Source organism: Strix aluco, chromosome 17, assembly GCF_031877795.1.
Source record: "Strix aluco isolate bStrAlu1 chromosome 17, bStrAlu1.hap1, whole genome shotgun sequence".
Lineage (NCBI taxonomy): Eukaryota > Metazoa > Chordata > Aves > Strigiformes > Strigidae > Strix > Strix aluco.
In genome coordinates, this window is record NC_133947.1 from 17,324,593 (window position 1) to 17,345,633 (window position 21,041).

A 21,041-nucleotide genomic window follows, 5' to 3' on the forward strand; every position below is an offset into this window, starting at 1 on the left:
TTTGCTGCTAATGGAGCATACGATGAGGGGCCCATGAGGGAGCAGAAGCAGCCTTATACAGAATGAAGCCACGTTTACAACCCCAAGTGCTCCAAAGGCTGGCCCCAGCATCAGACCAAGGCAAACCAGTTAAGGAATGGGGAGCAGGTACCATCCCAGAGGCACCAAAGCTGCTGCCATCGCTGTTCCTCTGCAGGTCCAGGCTCCCAGCTGGCTGAAGAGCAGCCTGAACTGTGCTCAAGCACACATCAGAAGAGCTTATTTTAAGAGGATCATGCTTGCCCCTTCACCTTCTGCACGACGGGCAAAGCCATTCCAGTAGAGCACCCCAAACAGATTCCCCTTAGAAAAAAGTTTCCTCAGTGCACACACTAAGCAATGAAGTGCAATCCCCAGGTGGCTCCAAGTCGCTCAGATTTGCACATCAAAGCCAGGACAAGGCTGTAAAACTCATCTTTATGCTGGAGCTGCAGAGGGTCTCCAAGGTCTCTAGCCCCAGCTCCTTGCAGTGATGCTCCACCAGCTGACTCAGTCAGTTTAGGCTTTATTCATGCCTTCTCTCAGCCAAGTCCAGAAAAGCTGTAATTTAGATCTTAGGGAAAAAAATAAGGTACGCAAAACAACCCTCTCTCCTCCCTCCCCATATATATATATATATATATATATATATATGAACTTCTTTTGAATACACATGAATTCTCCTAACAAAAATTATAGAGGAACTAAAATAAATATGTCAGCCTGTTCCTAAAGCTCTCCTGCTTCCAAAAATAAGCATTATGCAAACAAACCAACCTCTGCTTTGCAGGAGACAGACCAGACTGTGAAAATATAGAACAAATTGTTGCAATTACTCAAAGCCTGAGCACATATGCTCAGCTCCAGCAAGAGCAGAACGGGGGCAGCCCTCGGAATGCAGAGCCCAGCCTGGCAACACCTTACAGACAGGAGAACGCAGCACAGCACCATGACTTGGGTGGGTTAGAGGTAGAAGAGAGCCTGAAAAAGTCCTATCATGCAAAACATCTCATTACTTTGGTGTTTTTAATTAAAACAAACACAACCAAAGCCCCAAGCCTTCTGCTAAGTGGTATTTTCAAAGATACAGACGTCACATGAGAAATTTGGTGGCCTTTCGGTTGCTCAGATTCTGCCAGTTCTTGCTTCTCCCCCCACCATTCCCAAACTTTCCTCCAGCTTTCGTGCCAGCACTGGTGGCTCCCGTCTTGCTGCTGTGAGTGTCCTGATTCACAGAGCAGAACTGATGGCAACGGGGCTGCTCATCCCACAGGAGTGGGTCAGGGCAGCACCAAAATTAACAGCAGATTCCTCCAAGATCCTGTCTTGGAGAGAAAGAAGTAAGAAACAAGAACTTTCAGGACACGGCTGAGATTTCCTGGGATCTGCACAAATGGACCTGTGGGGGTAGAGGGGAATCTTCCCCAAGGGAGGACAGACAACATGCCGAGTTGCCCTAAAAAGATAATCAAAATAAAGCCCAGAACAGCCCCAGCACCTGAACCTTGGGTGGGATGGATGCACAGGCACCTCGGAGCACTGTATCTCAGCAGGGAGAAGGGAGGGCAGCACAGAAACTTCCACTACACCAACCTTCGCGCTCACCATCATCCACTCTGCATTGAGCACCACCCACCAGGACTTGCACAGCCCCACTGGCAGCACCAGCCGTGTACTGATCTGGAGCCTGAAATCACTCCCAGGCAAGCCCCAGAGTCACGTAGAGAGCACCCCACGGGGAGAGGAAGGCAGAGGAACCTGAAGTGCTGCTGCTCTCCTCCAACTCATCCTCCATCCCTCCTCCACAGGACAGGGGTTCTGTGACAGAGGGAAGAGCAACGGGCTGGAAACATCCCTGTTTTCATGGCTTCAGGACAGAGCACAAAGCACCTGCTGCATGGGCACTAACAGAGCAGGAGGAGTTCAGGTACCAGAGGTGTGGTCACAGTCACCAGGGGACTGCACAGACCAGTGCTAAAGGAAATGGCACCTGAGGGCAGAAGGAGAAATAAAATGCACTCCCATTAAAAAAATGGGACTGGGCATAGCCCTGCCTGTGCCTGCAAAGCCAGGGTAAGCACAGCCTCCTGCTGCAGCTCCTCTGTCAGAGGCACAGAATGGGGCTGGCTGCTGTGCCCGAGGAAAGGACCTCCTGCTCCCTTGAAGACCAAGGGACTCGCTCACTTCTCTGTCCCCAAATTGTCAGCGAGGACGAGCACCTCTGACTGCAGTATGGCTAGAGACCAGCTGTGGCCGCTGCAGCCTGGGCAGAAGGTGAAAGACATAAGATGTCAAAAAGCATAAAGCATCAAAAAGGTTACAGGAGCTTCCCTCTGCTCTTTGTAAGGGTGCCCAAGCTGGCCAGGGACACAGATCCAGCTGGACAGCCTCTCCCGGGCGTCTGTCCCAGCTGACCCAGGGTTTTTTTTTTTTACATGACTGGGGAACAAAATCTCTTGTGGAGCATGAGCCCCAGGCCACAACGGAGCAGCAAGCCAGTTTCCTTGGGGTACAGGATCTGCCCACACAACCCATCCAGCCCTCGAGCTGCTGCCAGGGCATCCCCTGAATCTCTCCTGCCACCACGGCTGGAGTTTTCATTTTGTATGTCAGAGCCAGGCCCAAACTCCCAATCCTTAAACAGCCTCCCTAAAGCTCTGCTTTGCCCCAGACGCAGCGGCACCTCCTAAGCTCAGTGAAGGCTTAAAAGCAGAGTCGTTTTTCCTTTTAAGGGCTGAGCATTTGAGAACAAGTTTCAGAAGGAAGAAAAAAAAAAGTATTGGCAGTTTTCATCCCCTCTCTTTCCTTCCAAAATGTACTGCATGGATCCATAGCCCCATCCAAATCCTAGCTGCTGGAGGGGAGGCAGCTGTGGGAGAGGCTCAGTGCCAGCCAGCCAGTCCCTGCCCAGAGGGCACGGGGTGCCCTGGAGGGGAGCTGAGGCCTGGCACAGCTCAGTGCTGTCCTCCCACCTACCCAGCCAGGGGCCGCATCAATCCCAGGACACGTGGTCAGGTCCGTTGTGACTGCAACCCGCCTCATCACACCTGTAACCAGACTGTGTCCCCAACAAACAGGATTTGCATGGAAAAACCCCAATTTTAGCAATATCCTAGAGAAGAAATACTTCACAGCTGCTTAGGTGAAGACATTACAGGACAACCTGAGAGTTCAGCAACAACCGAGCATGACAGCTGGGGCGTATCCTGCCCTCCCGCCATCCCCCGGTGCTGCCCCACCGAGGCATCCCGAGCTCAGGCCCAGGGCAGCAGCCTGATGCCTTCCCCTTGCCCCCAGAGTTGATGACCCCGGTTTCAAGGAGGATTTGTACAGGCACGTATGCTGTAAGCACAGCTCAGTGAGTGTCACTGTGGTCATCCCACCTGTACACGGCCCCACCAAAGCGGACAGCCAGTACTCCACGTGAAGCCATCGCCGGCTGCACCAGCTGGACCCTTTCAGGCTGCAGATCTCCACAGTGAGGTACCCAAGGTCACACATGGGCTTTCTCCTCCTGTCTTCTTGGTACATGCCAAGCTAAGACAGATGCTTCCAGCCAGAGCAGAGTTGGGCTTTATCCACCTCTGGGAGCATGTGCTGGCACTGAGTCATACAAGATCTGCCCAAGATGGGACCCAAAGCACCTAACAGCCTCCCAGCATGAATGTAACCCTAAAATCAGGCCTGGGCCATTTCTGTTTTTATCAGGGGGATGGACACACAGCAAAAGGAAGGGACAGTGCTGGAACCCATGCACAAGCCTCCTGGACCCAAGGAGCCCCAGCACCACAGGGCTATCCGCTGACTGAAACCCTGGTCAGAGAGCAGAAAGCTGAACATGGCTTGTTCCTGTTTCCACAAACCTCTAAGTCCCCCGCACCTCTCGCAAGCACCAAACAGAAGTAAATCAGACCTAAGCAGGGCAACATTTCCCAGCGCTGACAAGGCTGTGCCCTGGGCAAAGAATGCCATGCTGATATGGCTGCAGGAACGAGGTGGAGAAGATGCACCTGCCAAAAGGATGAAGGGCAAAAGCCCAGAGCCCTGGAGAAGCAGCACACGCCAAGTGCTCTCCCTATGCCAAAGCAAGTAATGTCACCCAGATGACATCCCTGCTATTTCAAGGACACAGCAGCACCCGCTGCCCCCTCTGTCATTCCAGGAGTTACTGACAAACGTCCTGATTTATCTAGCTTGCTGCCCAGCTGCCTCAGGACAGATTCACTCTTCACAGCCTCTATATCACTGCTACCGATTTCAGGGATTCCTCTTCGGCATTGCCACAAAGCCCTTGCAGCTGGGGACCCTGCAGCTGCTGCCTCGGCTGGCTGATCTCAAGGAGAGCAGCCCAGGAACAGGAGGCTCCACAATCAGAAGCTGTTCCAGAAAATCTGCCCCACCACATAAACCCTGCAACTGTTTCACCACCCCGGCAGCAGCCCACATCATTCACACTGCAAGGAACATGATTCTGCAGCATTAACTCTGCACCCAACTGATTTTCATAATTTCTGTGCACGGACAGATCATCCTGGGGTTAGTGAAACCATGCAAGGTGTTGCACAGCCACAAACATGCTGCAGTGCTACTGGGCATATAGTTTCCCCATACAGGAGAGGAAAAGAAGAACAATTTTTCTACCATCTTAATTGAAAGGAAGAAAGAGCCTGTAGCAGCCACGATGGAGCCAAGCAAACAGCCAAGTGCCAGAGGCTCGTTTACACCAGACACAGAGATGTTTGCTTACTACACAAGGGAACACTAAGCAACAAGGAGAAAACGTTTTCTGAATTACGTCCCTGAGTGAAGACTGGGAAGACAAGCAGAAAAAAAAAAAAAAAAAAAATCTACAAAACCAGAAAAGGGAAACCCATCAGCTGGTGCCTCAAGACCCAGCAGCCACCTTAGCAAGAGCATGCAGGGGCAGGGACTGAAAGGATCCCTTGGGACACTCACCTCAAGTCTAAAATAACTCCACCATACCCCAAAAAACCCACCACAACTTCAGCTTTTCTAAATGAGGTGCAGGAGCAGACCAAGGTTGTAATTACAGGGTGGAGCACCTGCAAGGCCAGGCCATACACAAACGGCCCCGTGTCATGGAAGATGCCAGCATCACCGAGGGCGCCAGCTGTTGACAGCCTACAAACAGCAGGATGGCAGAGCATAAGGCTTTCAACCACCCATCTGCAAAGCTACATATCTGAGGCAGGACATTCCTAAATGCGTGGCATTAGCAAAATAATGGCCCTCTGTCTCTCTTCATTTAAAGGGCTGCCAGTCATTTATTAGCTGAAACACAGAGTCTCTTGAAAACTCATGCACAACACAGACGCGGTTTGCAAGGGCCCGGGTTATTTCTCAGCTAGCAGAGCCCACAAGACACTGGTGGCTCAAAGTATAAAACAAAGATAACAGTGTTTCATCACAACTTTTTTAGGCCATTTCATTCTTCGGCAAAGCTCTCTGGCTGCAGCTGTCTCTGTCGACTCTGTTGAAAAAACTAAGCATGAACAAATGCACAGCAGCTCTTGAAAGTCTTAGCTGTCCAAGCTTGTTAAGCGTGACTCAAGTTAACCGCTACGATGCCGGGTGGCAGAGGAATTTGGCAGCGAGTCAAAGGCAATAGGAAACACAGCTAACAAATAACCCTCCCCTGAACCCCGTGCTGCCATCAGGAAACTCATCCTGACAGGACTCTGTGCACAGGAGCTACTTCAGAGTCATCATTTTCCCCAGCCCAAAGCACACTAATTTCCTCTAGCAAGGGAAGAGAAGCAGTAAATAAATAACCAAAAACCTAAGCCACAGAGTCCATAAACCCTTCATAAAACAATAAACAAAAAAACCTCTTTTCCATGAGAAATTAATTTCTTACATTTGTTTTGCCTACAGGAATCACTGAACAAAAAGCACATCGCACACGACAGTAAGGATGCTGTGAAGTCAACGAACTGGACCTCACAGCACCAGTCCCCTCCCGCAGGTTCCCCCTCCCACACACTTGCCCCACCGAGCAGCACACTGTTCCCAGCTCCAAGCACACCTCTATCTCTGAAAATCTCACATATCGATGAGTGAATTACCAGTCAGAGATGAAAAACACAGCCTGTGCTTGATTTTTTCCCATTGTTTTTGATTCTGATGTAATAAACCATGAAAAAAGCTTCCTCCAAAAGGAAAGGCGTGTTTAACCGTTGCCCTGAACTGACATTCTTTTCCCGATTGTCTCCAAAATGTTATGGCGTGGGTAGGAATCACATCCCGTATGGATTTTAACCTCTGCTTTGTGTCCTACACACTTGCATCTGTAAGATATCAGTGACTACAGTAACACCTTCAAACTCGAAATAAACAAAAATACTACTTATGTACAGTCCTGGTGCTTTGTCATTAACAAGATCCGGCTTGATTTAATGAGAAACAACAACAGTCGCTCAACCTTGCCTTAAAACAGTCACAGCCTTTTTAAAACTGAACATCTCTGCAATCTCACATGTCAGAACAAAGCGCAATTAGTTAAAGCCCAGAATCTGCCTGGCTTTGCAAGAAGCCAGTTACTGGAGAATAACTGTGTCCGTCACCAGAAGCTCTCAAAAAGGGTCTCAGTTGTTTCTTGGAGATGTCCAGGAGAAAAACCAGCTGGGCTCTGTGAGCTGGAACCATCCCATCCAGGCTCACTCTGCTCAACTCCTGCATCACATGCGCTGCCTCCCCAGGGAGCCACAGCCCTTAGCAGCACCTCCAGTGACACTGCATACAATGGACCCTCCTCAGAAACAGGTAAAGTAGCAACAGAAGACGGACGCAGTCACTCCCTGTGGACACGACTGAATTAGTTCCTGCCTTGGACCAACCTTTTGCAGGGCACATGCTCATTTCTTCCACTTCTCCAGAGAGGTTGGTAGGATTGCGGCATGAACAAAGGCCCAAGTCCCACCTTTCCCACAACTCCTCAGCAGGTGCCAAAAGACCCGGCGATGGCATTTCTGACACGCTTCCAACTCAAAGGAGATTCATATGAGCATGCTAGTGTGGCTGGGAAAAGGTGAATGTGCACTTGGGGGTTTTAAACACAGCTAAATTCAACTACTGCCAAGAACAGTCAAAACACAAATTTGAATACACAGGATTTATCTTGTTTAATGACTGGGAGATAAGTGAAGGAGTTGTTCCGACCAGAGCCTGGCCCAGATCATGTTTAATTGGCAGCAGCTCCTCCCCTTGACCAAGTCAGCCTGAAATAAACACTGAAGCATAGCTGGAACAGTAAATATGTGTCATCTGTTTGTCCTGGTTTAAGGGGGAAAAGAAAAAAAAAAAAAAAAGAAAAGAAATAAAAAGATTCAGACTGGGCTTTCTTACAAGTAGCACAAGAGAGAGACAGCTCAGCTCAGGAGGTGGCTGCAGAGCTGGCAGCACTAGACAGGATCTCCAGAACAAAAAAAAAAATAAAAAATGCAGGAAATCCCCAGTGTCACTTCTCCCCACAATGGATTTAAAATGAGCTTATCCCTCGCACTTGGTACATGAGGAAGAAGAAACTTCCTGGCTACGAGGGGGGGAAAAACACAGTTATTAATAGCACCACAATGAGCAAGTATCAGAAGTTATGTTGCAGCCCTGGAAGATCTTGGCTGGGTCTTGAAAATATCTGTTGCCATGGCAGTAATTGCTATACATGGTAACAGCGAACAGTGGTGTGAGAACAATTTACTTTTTGATTTGGTGCCCAAAACAAGTTCCTTTTGCTTTCTCTCACCAAAAACCCAAGCATTTATTAGCTTGTGTTCAGCCCAAAACTGAGCTTTTCACTTTCAGAAGAGGCAAGGAAGGCAGCAAAAAGGGGCAAATTCAGAAAACTGTCCAAGTGGGCAGTGCTCTCTGTCCTTCTTTTACAGCACTGCCGATGGATTGGTGCAAAGACCTGGACCACATTCAACTTCCCCTTATATTTGATGTCCACCTAGATAGTCCTCATCTGCTTCCAGTACATAGTATTTGCCACTCATAAAAAAAATAACAGCAAAAAACCACAGAGGGACTCATCCTACTTCCCGAGTTAGAAGCAAGGTCTTTTGTGAGATGGGATGACCTGACACTCAATATTCAATGTGACAGCAGACCACAGTGGTGGTGTGAACACCAGCCGATACTTTTGCAGAAACACCTCTTACTCCAACCTCATTTCTGAATTTCAGTGCTCAAGATTTTTTGCCTTGTTTCCTCAGAGCCCATCACTGTGCGCATGGACCGCAGCATGCCCGTCCCCAGCCATTGCTTTCATCCCTTTTCCTAGGTCACGTAGGAATGCTGCGAGCGGCAGAGATCCCAGCCTGGCTCCCTGAGGGACTGCCCTCCACTGTGCAGTCTGACAGTCTACTCCTCATCTTCAGAGCCTATCTTTTAACCATTTATTCACCCATGCATCCCGTGATGGACTTTTCTTGGATACCCTGTGCTGAAACCTTTCAGAGAGGTCCACTAGACCACAGGCAAACACCTTCCAAGTACCAATGAAGTCACCAATGGCTCAATTTCAGTCTACAAAAGCCATGCTGGCTCTTCCACAACATGTCATATCTATCTATGTTCCTACTTAATGTTAGTTTCTGGAAACTTTCAAGAATACAAGATACACGAAACCAGCTGTCCCTCCACCCTGTCCACAGCCGGGACAACAGGAGAGGTTTGTTAGGCAGAGCACATGAGCCTGATCACACCCTCTCTCCATCTTCTTCCTTACTCCCCCAGAATCCACACTTGTATTACAGATGCTAAAGGCACATCCCTGGCTATTCTTGCTAGTATCTGTTTCAGACTGCCTGTCTATAAGTTTACCCAAATGATTTTTGTAAGCACAACCCCCCAGGACAATGAATTCAGAAGTTCATCACATGTTGTATAAAGTAAAAGTACTTCCTCTACCTGCTTTAAACCAATCTCCTACATGTTTCATCAAGTGCCCCTGATTCTAGTGCCACAAGACTTAGTAGACAAAATTCAACTTAATCAGTGCCTTTATGATTTTGTATACTTTGATCATATGCTACACCAGACTTCTATTTCAAACCAAAGAGTCCCAAATTTTTCTCTCTTCTCATAAGGCAGCTGCCCTCAGCTCTGTCCCTGAGTCATTTTAATTGTCCTCTCTACAGCCTCTCCAACACCAATGTCCTCAAGATGCAGAAACCAGAACTGCACGCAGCCCCCAAGATATACACCAAGATGTCATAGAGGGTCAAAATTATGCCCTCTGCTTTGTTATTATCTCCCTTGCTGACGGTGACCAAAATTTATTGGCTTTTTTGGCTAACATTGCACACCGAGCTGACGATTTCAGAGAACTGCCGATGATGACCCCAAGCATCTTCCTGTGCTGTAACCACTAGTTCCAGGTTCAGCATCATGCAGGCTTGGTATAGATAATTTCCCCCTATGGATACCCCACATTTTCCTACACTGAAGTTCATCTGCCACTTATTTGTCCACTTGCTCAGTTCTGTGAGGTCCTTCTGGATTTCCTCACCTTCAGTGAGGTATCCAATCACCTGAAGGAATTGAGTATCCTCTGCAAACCTGGGGATTTCGTTACACCCCTCCATGTCTCTGCTCACCCATAGGATGACCTCACAGTGGTGAGACACTGGCACAGGTTGCCCAGAGAAGCTGTGGCTGCCCCCTCCCTGGAAGGGTTCAAGGCCAGGTTGGACGGGGCTTTGAGCAACCTGGTCTTAGTGGAAGGTGTCACTGCTGTGGCTGGGGGGGTGGAACTAGATGATCTTTAAGGTCCCTTTCAACTCAAACCATTCTATGATGAAAACCAGTCCCAGGACCAGTCTCTAGGACCTCACTGCTGATTCTGATTCTTACCCATGCTGAAAAACAACTGTTAAGCCCTACCCTTTGCATCTTATACTTTCACCAGCTCTCAGACCATAACAAGCCCTTTCCTCCATGCCCCCGATGACTCAGTTTCTTAAAATCCTCTGGTGGAGAAGCTTATCAAAAGCTGCTTGAAAACCCAGACATATGAAATCCTGCTACCCACGTGCACACCAAGCTCCAGCAGGTCCATGAGGCAGGGCTTGCCTTTATGTTAGCCCTGTTAACTGTTTTCCAAGCAGCTGTGCTTGGCCATGCCTTCAGTGATCTTGTTCTTCACTGCAGAGGCCCAGACACAGAGATGAGACCCACCAGTCTGGTGGGTCCTCTCCAGCAGTGCACCTGGCACAGATATTGAGCCACCTGATGTGTTACCTCCCTCATTTCCCCAAGATCCCCCCTCTTCAGAAAAGCCATCGCATTTGCCACCATCAATTTCTGCAATACCAAGAGCACTTAAGCAACAGGATACACACAAAAGTATCTCAGCAATTTCAGATTTAAGATTCTACAGTGCTCTTGAGTAAACGCCATTTCTTACAGTTTCTTATCAGTTCTTCTGTTTGCTCTAAAGCTATTTCTACTGACATGCAATGCGAGACAACTTCTCAGACAGCTCTTTTGTAGCGAGTTTGTAGTTTGCAAAGCTACAAAGCTCCTCCACGGGAGTCAAGACAGCTAAAAAATGGTTTAGATTTTTCTGTGATAGCTTTATCTTCCATACCTCTCACACCTTGATCTCTTCTGCTACCTGCCTCCAAAAGGTTTCTGATGCATTTTAAAATTAATCGTATTTGGCAAATTTACTCGTCCAAAGTCTTATTCTGGCCTGCCTTATTTTGATTTAACAGATGATCTGCTGAAATGGATACTTTTTTTGGTCTTCTTATGGACACAGCTTCCCCTTTTTGACCAACATCCTTCTCACTCCACCAGCCTTCTTTCCTCTGCACATTTCCTTTTGTTTCTGTATTTCTTTAAAAGAAAAAAAAAAAAAGTCTTTGATCTTTTCTTGGTGGAGGTATCCATTCCTCCTGAGCCATCAATGTTATCACCAAATAACTTCCATACCACCTCTGGTCCTATCAGCCACTCTTTAGCAAAGGGACAGAGCCGTACAAGGCTGCCAGTCAAAGAGCCCATCATAACCACAGGCTCGTAGCTACCGTGACTGTTCCTGGGCACACACGCACTAAGTTTTCACAGGTAACTGCATATTCCCACCTTCCAGATGCCCAAACTGAGATGTGTTCCCAGCTGGAAACACATTATGTGACCAAAGTACCTCCTAAGGCACCCACCAGATGAGAGGCAGAGGGGTCAAGGCTCCTCCTTCCTGGGGGACTACAGGACCACAGCAAAGGGCAGCCAAGATCCCAGAGAGCAGCAGCCTGTGGCAGCATCTCACTTCTAGGGAGCAGCCACAGCCTGGACCTTCTCCCTTGTTTTCAGCATCACTGAGCACACAGCTGTGGTCAAGGCCTGCACAGCTCCTGCCAAGACAAGAGGCAGGGCCCAATTGCTAACCTGTTCTGCAGTTTGTTTAAATCAGCAAAAGGTTTAAATTTAAAAAATAAAAAATTCACCTATCAATTTTTACCTGAAGCACAAGAAAAAAAGAGGGTTTGCATCTCCCAGTTGTTGATTACCCTTCTTGATGTCTTCTGTCACAGCTTATGTGCAAAGTTGAAAGAGATGAAGCCTGATACTCTTCTGCATCTTGAGCAGCACGGAAAGCTCTGCCATGACAGGGCTGCACCCCAGAAAGGGGCTGGCTGAATGCCCCCCAGCAGCACCCAGTTTTCACAGCCAGCTACACTGACATTGCTCTTTGTCCATGAGCCCTCATACTGCTTATCCTAATGAAAGGCTGCACTTCCCTGAGGACCAACAGAGCAGTCCAAGCTCTAGTACAGACACATCTCGCCATTAAAGCTGTTTATGCTCATGGATGTCATTTGCCTTTCCCAGGGGAAACAGCCACACCATTAGGAGGGTTTACAGCTACAGTTCTATAGGCAAAGCAGCACAAGTTCCTACCGCAAGTAACAGGCCCAAAATGGTAATTTCAGGGGAATACTGTTAATTCATGTAAAACCCCTCAAATCCTCTCTGCAGTCCACAGAGACTCCAGGTTTAACCCAGGTCTGGCTGGGATGTGGAGAGCAAGCAAGCAGCACCGCAGGCAGCCCCACAAGAAACTTGCCTGTTCTCTGACCATCTCCACACATTCACTTGAAGATATGGCTGCTGCTGCAAATAGTAGAGATTTGAGCAGGGTAAGAGGAATTAAACACATGCCCTCCCCTGCCCATGCCAAGGGCCCACAGCGTGCCGTTCCTGGGGGCCAAACTCCACTTCGGTCAGGCGCTGCACTTACTGCCAGGACTGCAGTAACAGAGCTGCCAGAGCCAGCTGCAAGGGCTATTTTATTTCAGCACCCAGAGTACAACATGTAGGTGGTATCAGGAGACACTCTCAAATAGGAAACTGTGCTCTTCCCCAAAGAGCCTCTGGTGGAGGACGCAGCCCAAAATCAACATGCCCCAAGCACAGCTCACTGCCCGAGTCATCCAGGCCAGGCAGGAATGAGCACATCAACCACTGAAAGTTGCCCATTGTTACATTTTGAGCCGAACTCTGGGGTGTTTCACTGAGCTACTTGGTGATCACCATGCTGTCCACCCTTTTCCACCTGCAGTCTTTGCTTCATGCTCCAGAGACAGCAAGGCCAACAGAGCAAGTAGCCCAAGATGAAGTTTTCCTCTAGCCTGGCAGCAAGCACACCCTGCACCAAAAATGCCGGGTTACTGAAAAACTTCTCCCCCGTGCACATACAGCTCTCGCAGCTCAGCAACAGCTTTCCTTATCCAAACAGAGACAAAAGCAAGTGATTTTTTCCCCTCCAAAAATCAAATAAAGTTTAAGCACACAAGTGCTCAGCTATTAGAGGCAGTGCTGGGGGGCTGATGGGGGACTGCCACCGCACCCCAAGAGGCCACTTTGCTGAGCAAGAGTTATGGGGAGCCAGAGAAGCTGAATTCACCGACATCTTCCCCTTTGCCAGGCTCATACAGACATCCTTGTTTCAAGAACAAGAGCAACCTGAGAAAGTGTACACTACCAAAGGGAACTCTTCCCCACAGCGGCTGTCAGCCTCCCTCTGTCACAGCTGGGTTTCAGCATTCAAGACCAAAGTCTCAACAACATACCCAAAGTCACCCCCGCAGCACAGTGTGCAAAGCTGGCCTGACGACCCATGGACAGGCTGGGTGATAACATCATGGTACGCTGAGCAGATCCAATGACTTGCTCCTGCTGGAAGGAGTGGGGCCCCTCTGCGTCCCCCCCACGCTCCTTCCCCGTGGTGCACCCCCAGCACTCATCACACAAGGACACTGGAGCTCCTCAAATCCCACACAGAGCTAACTCAGCTTGCTAACTAAACAGCAGCCAGTTTTCTCTTGCTTTAGTGAGCTCAACCACCCTGGTGATGGGACCCAGGCCCAGCAGTGCACAGCTTCACCCCCAGATCATCACTGTCTTTCCTATCTTTTATGCTTATTGCCACCCCAAAACAGACTTTTGCTTCGGAAAAGCCTTCAGTCTCCAGAACCTCAAACCTGCGTTTTAGACTAATTTCAAGTTACAGCTTCAGCAAATTTAGGCTGAGCTGTCAGACTGCCACCTACTCACCAGGCATTTCTTTAGCAGCTTCTAAACCCACAGTACAGAAAGGGCCATGGCACTTGCTTTTCACCCTCATTTTCAGTGATTTTAAAACTAATTTCATGAAAATTGAAGCAGCTTATTTCAAGGGCAAGCTTTCTAACAAGTTTCCAAGTCAAAACTGCAACTCTTCTGCCATTTGTGCTCTAATGCAGGACTGCAGGGGAGAACCAAGGGCAGCATCGACCCAAGCACAAGGCTGCCCTCCAAGCCCCAATGCCCCTTGCTTCACACTCATTTACTAGACTGACTAAATGCAACTCGGCTGTACCCCAGCCAGACTATCCATTGTATTACAACGGTACAAATTGCTAAGAAGATGTACCTCCATATCACAAGGTGCTTAGCATTCGTCCTTAGGCACACACTAAGCCCTCCTCATGCCGGCCACACACCAGGCTCTGCGCCTCAGCTCACAGCCCTCTCGCCATCTCTCTTTGCTTCACTTGATGTTGATTCATCACCAAGAATTTCTAAAACACTTGGAGCTTCTCTCCTCTCACCACAGCTTAGAGCAGTGCTTGGAAGGCCTAATAAAAAGTCCCAAACCTAATTACTGTAGCTAGGGAGCAACGAAGAGCTAGCCAGTGTGGCTGATACTCAGCTGGCTATCTGCAGCTATCAAAGGACTACCAAAGAACTACAACAGACATGAGGAGGAAACAGTCGCCAAACCGAAAGAGGATCAAATATGGCATTTACAGTTTTATGACAAACTGAACATGTTGAAACGAACAGCTGGACCTTCAGTTACTGTTCAAACACATATAAGGGAGACTCAGATCTGGATTACAGTGTGACCACCTGCAGCTTACCCTGTGTCTGGAAACAACCCCGCACTTGCTATTTCCCACGCAGCACCAAAAGCACACGGGGGACAAGCCCAGAGCAGATAAGGGTGCATGCGGGAGTACGCGGGTGCAAGCAGATCAGCTGGGGAGTGAGGACCAGGCACTGGAACAGCTGGGGTGGCCAGGACCACTTGGCTGGAGCACGTCAGGGTCCCGACAGCAAAACCAAGCCAGCCACCCCGATAGCCCAGCTGCCAGTGCAGATGCACCAAAAACTGCAGCCAACATCCACTGCCTGGTCTGGCCACAGCCTCTGGAGGGGCATCTTTCCAGGCAATACTACACAGCACTGCTCACCCACTGCATCCTCTGGGTCTGTATTTAATTATTCAGCAATAGAACCTCCTATGATAACTTCTCTGACTTCACAGAATCAGAGTCATCAAGGTTGGAAAAGACCTTGAAGATCATCTAGTCCAACCATCAACCTAACACTGACAGCTCCCAACTACACCGTATCCCTAAGCACCATGTCACTTTGCTACTGAAAATATTTTACACCAATTTTTCCCTTCTAAAGTGAGCTCTGGCTGCTGCTACGCATGAAAATCCACATGCAAGACACTGCACTGCCTCAGAGTCAAAAAAACCAAGACAGCTGAACTCCATGTGGTTAAAGGAGATTTGCTGAGCTCAGTCCCAACTCGTCAGGCAGCATTGTGCAGGGCATTTCTTGGTATCACTGGTGATGGAGACAGTAAGCCTCTTTGTTCTGTAGATCTGTTTTTTTCTGTTTGGTTTTGCTTGTGTTTATTTTTTTCCCAGAAGAATGACAAAGAAGTTATTCCTGCTACAGTGCACCTGGCCCTGGGCCACCGGTTCATGATGTCCAAGATGACACAAAAATCACACTACACTGAGTCTTTACTGCCTCTGTAACAAGTTTCCAGCCAGAAAGCAGCAACCTTGTTTGCCCAGGTAGGAAACAGCCCCATCTGCCAAAGCAAAGTGCCTTATGGCAGTGTCCCACATCTGCCAAGTTACACATACAAATGAGCCCAGCACAGGTTTGTTGTTTTTTTTCCCTGCCCCACTTGGATTGTTTGGTTTTGGTAGATCATAAACCCTGTGGCTAAGAAAAAGGTCTGTTTAGAGGGGCCCAGGTGTCCTCTGCTCCAAGCTGAAACAGGAACGCCACAACAAGTCCAGGGAGCACGGGGCACTCGCTGTCATCTTCATTTCATCCCAGGTCAGAGCAATTTCCATCGAGAAAGGCAAAGTGCAGTGAGAGCTTGGCTCAGGGAGCTGGACACAAGCAGAATACACGAGGGATAAGAAAATACATCCTCTATATAGACCCAGCCTTCTGTTTGCCTCTGCTGGCTGATAAAGATGCCAATGAATAATTTTATTCAGACCTCTCTATTTCAGAAGTTCCCCAGAGCTCTGCAACCCTCAGTGGAATTTCATACAAGTCCATAAGTCCAAAAAACACAAAGGAGTCTGAAAAAAAAAAAATTAGCATCTCCAGTACTTTGGTCTTTCAGCTTGTTTTTTTGAGGGGGAATTTTCTAAAGTTGATATTGTCCAACCCAAGCCCCTTCTTTTCACCTAAAGCATGTAACTGCAGGAGGCCAGACACAACCCAACTCCTCAAGCTGCTACACAAGCCATACCAACACTCCCCTGGGGATCATGGAGGCCTTTCCAATCTCCCATGCTTTGTTGCAAACAAGCAATCTGGATCTTCAGCATCTTCATTATAAGCTTCCCAAACCTCTTTTGACTCTGTGCATTGCATAACCAAAAAATGGCAGCTGATAACACACAAACAAAAATGCTTGGGAGAGTAGATAGAGGATGGTTGACACCAGCTACACTGGAATTCACTGGTCAACTGGAAATATAAAACACTTATTCCTTACATCAGTAACCTCAAATGCTTGGAACATTAATTAGGATGAGAGAATATATCCCAAATAATGGTATTTTTTCCCATTCTCCCACGAGACAAAGACCAAGTGCAAAAAAATTTTCTCTTGACCTGCAGTATCTCATTCCAGATGTACGAGCCAGATGGACCTCACATCTGCTGCTTTAGTTAATACTTTTCTGCCACTCAAAAACTGACTGCTTTAAGAAATTGCCTAGAGCAGAAGACTTCTCTTCCCCATGAAAAGTATAAAAACAGACAGCTTGCTTCAGTGGACACTCATGACTGAGCTACTAAAAAATGCAAGAAATTGCTTGATCATTAAAGCCATCTTTCCTACAAGAGAACTGCCTTTCTGCGCACCTTGACAAAGGCAGAATTAACATCAAATGCGTAAGTAACAACAGCAGAGCTGAGAAACCCCCTATGAACCCAGCTAAAACCAAATCCACGTGTCTGCTCTGGAATTTATAACAAATAAGAGACACTTCACTAACTATCTGAATCTGCCCAGAGGGCTTTTTAAAGAAACACAAGCATATACATGTCACAACAAGGCACAAATAATTGCGCTCAACCTGGGAAGGACTGATGGAGCCTAAATGGAGCATTTCAAATTCTGACGTATTTACTTGCTGAAAGCTTGCAAGAATCTCCTCCTAATTGCATCATCCACTGAGAAAGCCATTGGGGTAGTAGGACAGGAATGGAAACACTGGGAAAGGAGATCACAGGGAAGGAGGAAACGCTGCTTCTTTCCTTTGAACTTCTGATTAGTTTCCATCTGAAGCCTCTTGTGTGTCTGAAGGCGTTTCCCAAGGACCAGGCTTAGCCTGCACAGAGTCAAACACTGTAACTGAAGGCACAACTCCACCTCAGGAGCTAGCTCCAGGCCATGCTGGGCCTGCTGATGGGAGCAGCTTAAAAAAGGATACAGCAGTGATGCTGGACAAGACAACTACCTCGTCCTCCACAGCTTGTCACCCCTCTTCTGCCTCTGCCAGCAGAGCTACTGGAGCAAAAACACACTCCTCATTCCACTTAAACCCAGTCAGTCGTTCATCCCTAAACCATTTCATCCCAAGGAAACTGCCCTGGCAAGCTCACCAATAGCTCCAGCAGCACGTTGAGAGGATCAGGGATGACACCAGGACTGCATGACAGAGGTCGGGCTGCCGATAACCTCGCCCACCTGCACTTATCTCCACTGATGTCAGAGAGCAAACACAGACCTTCACTACCCCAGCTCATTTACTGTGAAGCGAGTTACCACAATGCTCGTCCAGGAATAGGCTCACCCAGCAGACGAGAGTGGGACAACCTGCTGGGAACAGAAGCATGTCTGGCAGTCGCAACTAACTACAGAGAGGACATCTACTTGTGGCTTTATTTAAGCCACTTAAGAAGAAGGTAAACCAGAACAGGGCACACGGACCCAGTCCAGAGGATGTGGGGGGCTCTGCGATGAATAACAGCGGGAGGTTCAGATGCCCTGCCAAAATCAGAAGACCCCTTTGCTGCAAAGCCAGGGCTGAGTTCAGACACCAGGAGTCCATTAGCAGCTCCAGGGCAGGCTGAAGTGTGGAAGTTTTCACTTGTTCCTAAATTAAAGCTTCTGAAAAAACACAGAAACTAGTATTCAGGCAAAGACAAATTAAGGACTGAATTAATCTGAAATAACTCATATTCAAGATACTGAGACTCAGTAACAAAGTTAAAAGTATTCACCACAATTAGAACATAAAGCATGTGAATCCTTTATATTTTGTATTAATGAAATTAAAATGGCCAGCCAGATCAGCAGGTTTCCCAGTGAACAAGTACACTCAGTACCATCCCCAGTCCTACTCACTCAGCTAACAGGACTTCAGCAATCCCCAGTACTTCTGGCTCAGGCTGGAAGATCTCCCTCCACTCACGTCCCAAGGCTGTTTAATTCAAACAGCAAGTCCAAACTGAAAAACTTTCTTCTCCATAGGTAAAATGGCAACCAAATAGTAGTCTTACTAATGCATTTACCTATCAATAAATATAGATATAACACATCCTTTTGTTACTTCAAAGAAAGGGTTCATGAATATGAATATTTATTAAACTTCACTGTCAAGGGGAAAAAAAAAAAAAAAACCAACCCACCCTCATGGGCCAAAAAGCCAAAACCCAATATCAGTTTATGCTTTGTTACCTTTAATTACAGAAACAATTCCATTAAAGGTGATTTGGATCTTACAGTCCTTCCCACAGTCCCTCAATGAAGCTAACAGTGCTTCCTCCATGGCTCAATGTGAAAAAAACAAACCTGTTCCCTCATTTACAAAACTCTACCTGGTTGTCAGCTGGCAGTTGCCCCAGTCCTATGAAGACAACCCCAAAAGAATGGCAGGATTGATTTTAAAAAAAAAAAAAAAAAAAAAAAAAAAAGCCTCAAAGCTCAGACCCGAATACATCAGAATCTTCAAGATTTTCTTACCCATTAGGCAGCTCACTACAGGAATCTCAGTCTCTCCTCCTTTCATCTTTGCACCACAGCACATTACATTTTTCTAGAGATCAAGTAAATCAGTTGAATAGGAGACATTTGTCTTTTGTGCCCCTAAAGCAGGGCAGCGTTCAGTGAACCAGATTCTGCATGTCTTGTTCGCACATTAAACGTGCAAGTTTCTCAGGAGGTTTTCAGCTTCAGACCGAAACCAGCCTTTTGCATCACAAGGACTACCATAAAATGATCTTGGTTAGAAAATGCACCAGGCCGGTATACTCAGATTTCCCTGTAGCTTATGTGCTCCCCGCTAAGGCCAGGACATCTGTTTCAGCTAAGCAAACCTGTTGTGAATACAGAAGGCATGTGAACTATCCGACCAAAAACCTGGCTTCAAAATCTGCATTCCTATAATCCGCTGTGATTTCAGCATCACTCCAAATAGCCTCCATCCAGCTGATAGGAAAGAGCTGTCTCATCAACCCAGCAAACACCAAACTCAAAAAGCACCAAAGAAATAGTCATTGGGGATACGCTAGAAAAAAATATACTGAAATCCAGTACAAGAAGCCCTGTACTCTGCTGCACTGGCTATGGAAGGATAGCCCCCAATCTATGCAGCATTGGCAGGTTTTCCAGTTTACCTCCTGAAGTGAGCAACATGCAATCTCTATCCCTGAGCACCGAGTGCCCTTGGCTGTCACAAGCAGGAAGGCAGAAGCAGCTGCTATGAGTTGCTGCTGCTAGCAGCCGGAGAGCATGCTGCTGTGCTAATCATTTTGCTCTGCGTGAATTCTGGTATTCTGCATCCGCACTCAAGGGGATTTGCTATCCCCAAGACGCTCCTTCTTACAGACTGACTCAAACCATGTTCTGCTGGAGAAGATGCAGAAGAGACAGAATAAAAAGAAAAAACAAACAACTTCAAACACAAGAAAAATAAAAAATTATTCCAAACACCTTGCACCACCACCCAGGTACTGGGCAAAACGCCAGCACAGCCCTCCCTCCTCTCCCCCAGACAAAGAGAACGTGAGAAGCCAGCTGAAATCTGGTGCCCCTGGGGAGAGCCACGCTCGCAGGAATGTTAAATTGTTCCGAGCTTTTCATCTAGGACGAAAAAAACCGCTGGCAAAACAGCACAACAGCAACTGGCATCAGCCGTGGGGAGGACAGTGCTTTTAGCCAGGCTCTGCACCTTCCTCCCCGCAGAGCCAAACTTAATTCAACCACTTCTGGCCGACAGGGCGAAGCACAGCGCGACCAGAAGGAATTCTCCCGGAACGAGGTTACTCGGAGGAGCCATAAACCCCCCCCGCGTTGGTCGGAAGCAGGACACAGCCCGGGAAAGTGGCCTGGCTCCCCGGCCCTCCGCTGTCACTGCCAACAGGTGACCCTGGCTGCCACCCGCTCCCAGGGGAAGAACGAATCCCCCCGGTCACCGCTCCCCAGCGAGCCAAGCGCAACAGCCGCTCCTACGCTTGACCAGGAAAACAGTGTCATTTTGTAACTGGGTTGGATTTTTTAAGTGACCGAAAGCAACCTCCACACGCCACCCGCCCCGGGGCGGGTGATGCCGCCGCCCCGCCAGCCCCCCCCCCAGCCCAGGCAGGCCGGGGGGCTCCGGCGCAGGGTCAGGCCAGCTCAGCTCAGCGAGACCCGGGGCCACCCGCGAACAGCCCGGTCCCGGCAGCGGCCGGCGGGTCCCCGGGGGGCCGGGCCCGGCGCGAGCCGATGTGGCGGAGCCGAGCGGGTGCGGGAGCTTCCCCCCGCGGCCAGGCCCCCACAGGCGGGAGGGCGGCGGGAGGCGGCCCGGGAGCGGCGCGGGAGAGCGGCTCCTCGCACAAGTTGGCCGCCCGGCTCGGCCCGGCCCTGCCGCCGCCACAGGGCCCGGCGCCGGCCACCGCTCACCTGCCCGCCGGGGCCCGCGGCTCGCCCGGCCCTGCCCCGGCCGCCGCCCGGCCCCGGCCCGCTCCCCGCGCCGGCCCGGCAGGCCCCGAGCGGGCGGCGGCTCCCCCGCCGCCTCAACAGGTGCGCGGCGGCCGCACTCACCTCTCCGCCATGGCCCGCTCAGCCGCGCCGCCCGCTCTGCCCGGAGCGGGGCAGGATGTGAAACCCGATCCCGGCCCCGCCCGGGGGGCGGCGCGGCCCGGCCCGGGCGCCGGGACCCCCGGCCGCTCCCCGGGTCCCTCTGCTGGGGGGCGCC

The 21,041-nt window shown here is 49.1% G+C and overlaps 1 protein-coding gene across 2 annotated transcripts in view; it reads right to left on the reverse strand.

Annotated features, from left to right (window-relative positions):
• LOC141931150 (rho GTPase-activating protein 39-like) overlaps positions 1 to 21,041 on the reverse strand; it is a 56,505-nt gene extending 35,464 nt beyond the window's left edge. Inside the window, exon 1 of one of the 2 annotated variants that reach the window (XM_074842962.1) lies at positions 20,888 to 21,041. In XM_074842962.1, the coding sequence (XP_074699063.1) occupies positions 20,888 to 20,898 (11 nt within the window). In that variant the 5' untranslated portion in view covers positions 20,899 to 21,041. Of the gene's footprint in view, positions 1 to 6,875; positions 7,072 to 20,887 lie in introns of those variants that run through there. The other variant, XM_074842961.1, reaches the window with a different exon arrangement.